We start from the raw sequence: 1,535 nt of genomic DNA, 5'->3' as shown, positions 1-1,535 counted from the left end.
CCCCCCTTGCTCACAACCGAAGGTTGTTCGAAAAAAGAAACTTTATTCTTTTTTTCCTATCAGAACTTTGGCAGCTGATTTTCTGGCGCAATTTTCTTCAAATTTACCGAAAATAAGCGCGATTAGACTGGGAATATTCTCGAGCGACCAAACTTTTCCAGGTGGTTTTATTGCCTGATCTAAGACCCAGTGAGTGGCTCAATAGAAGAAGCACTCTTTCAAAAGTTTGGCATGTTTCCTCAGCAAAAACAACTGATTCTGCCTGACAGTGTGTATTAATGATTGATCTCTCTATGCAAGCGCTGCACTTCAACTGTCCGTTTGCAGCCACTAAATGCTAAATTGATAAACTAAAAACTGCCAGATTGATGTATGAATCAAGACACATTATGAGACTGCCGATCAAGCGATTGGGGAAGAAGCAACAAGCGCTCAAATAAGCAAAAATACTTACTAGGACTGTCGATTTTCGCATACGTCGAATCAGTCTGATTACCATCATGGTACATGTTGGCACTGTATATTGAATTGATGGGCTGAATGGAGTCGAAGTGGGCTTTAACATCGGTATAAGACCCATCAGTCCAACTCTTGTTGTATGAGTTGACGGTGTCGTCGCTGTTGTAATAACAGTTAGCATTCGGCTCACTAAGGCTGTAGAAATGTCCGTCCCAGAACTGTTGTTGGCCGGGCCCAAAGTTCTCCTTTTTCGGGTAAAGTTCGCCCTCCTGTTGCATGTTCATGTTCAGAATGTCTTTAACCGAAAACGGTGTCACTGCACTACCACTTGTTGTATCGCAATGCTGAAACGGCCCGTCATACGATTGGAACATTGTTCAGCTAATTGCCGAAAAATCGTCGAAAATCTCGCCCCAATAATTGATCGGGATCCACTCGACTGAAAGTTCCAGTTAATTATGCATACTCTTCAGCACCCCCACCGACGCGCTAAACCAATCCGAATGAGTCAGGAATGGCCGCTTCAGCTCTAAGCGGAGATGCTTTAAGAGCTATTTTGCCTCCAAAAGTATTAACACCGGAATCGCGGCCGCTTCCACATAACTTAAGCCTGGGCTCTTATTGATGTTCAATGACGTCAGCATCAGCACGCCCTCATCCAATAGAAATTGAGAATCAGCCAATATTTGTCTAGAGTGATTGATTGAAGCGGCTGACTAATGTTATATGCAAAAAGGTTCAACTTTGGTCTGATTTCAAAGCTCAGCAGCAAAGAGATAGATTTACTCACTGACGGGGATTAATAACATTTAATGGAGTAAATTATTTTGTTTTTTGAGGGTGGAATTCGAGATCTGAGAGGCTCATTTGCTTTGCCTGGGCCTGGACGATCCAGTCTAATGTAAAATTGTTGAATCTTCATGTGGTAAATGGCTTGACCATCTAGATCACCCGACCTGTTTCACCAAATTTTTGTCTTTTAAAAAGACAGAATTTCCTCACGTCTTTTATTACAGATTCATAAATAGTGCTCCTATTTCGCAATAAGAACGAATTATTTATCAAAAAGTAATCAA

The 1,535-nt window shown here is 41.7% G+C and overlaps 1 protein-coding gene across 1 annotated transcript; it reads right to left on the bottom strand.

Moving 5' to 3' along the window:
- Positions 1–454: 454 nt before the first annotated feature.
- Positions 455–1,449, bottom strand: LOC125504602 (homeobox protein ceh-28-like; the record flags this gene model as incomplete). The annotated part of the gene is given in 1 exon segment (XM_048666830.1): positions 455–1,449. A coding segment is annotated over 1 exon segment (379 nt), but the record flags the coding sequence as incomplete, so codon positions are not given.
- Positions 1,450–1,535: the final 86 nt, after the last annotated feature.

Source organism: Dendroctonus ponderosae, unplaced genomic scaffold (genome assembly GCF_020466585.1).
Source record: "Dendroctonus ponderosae isolate FM_Combo_2020 unplaced genomic scaffold, Dpon_F_20191213v2 Dpon_F_20191213_5, whole genome shotgun sequence".
NCBI classification, from domain to species: Eukaryota; Metazoa; Arthropoda; class Insecta; order Coleoptera; family Curculionidae; genus Dendroctonus; species Dendroctonus ponderosae.
Note: the sequence above shows the minus strand (reverse complement) of the source record. Positions and strands in the feature narration are given on the sequence as shown.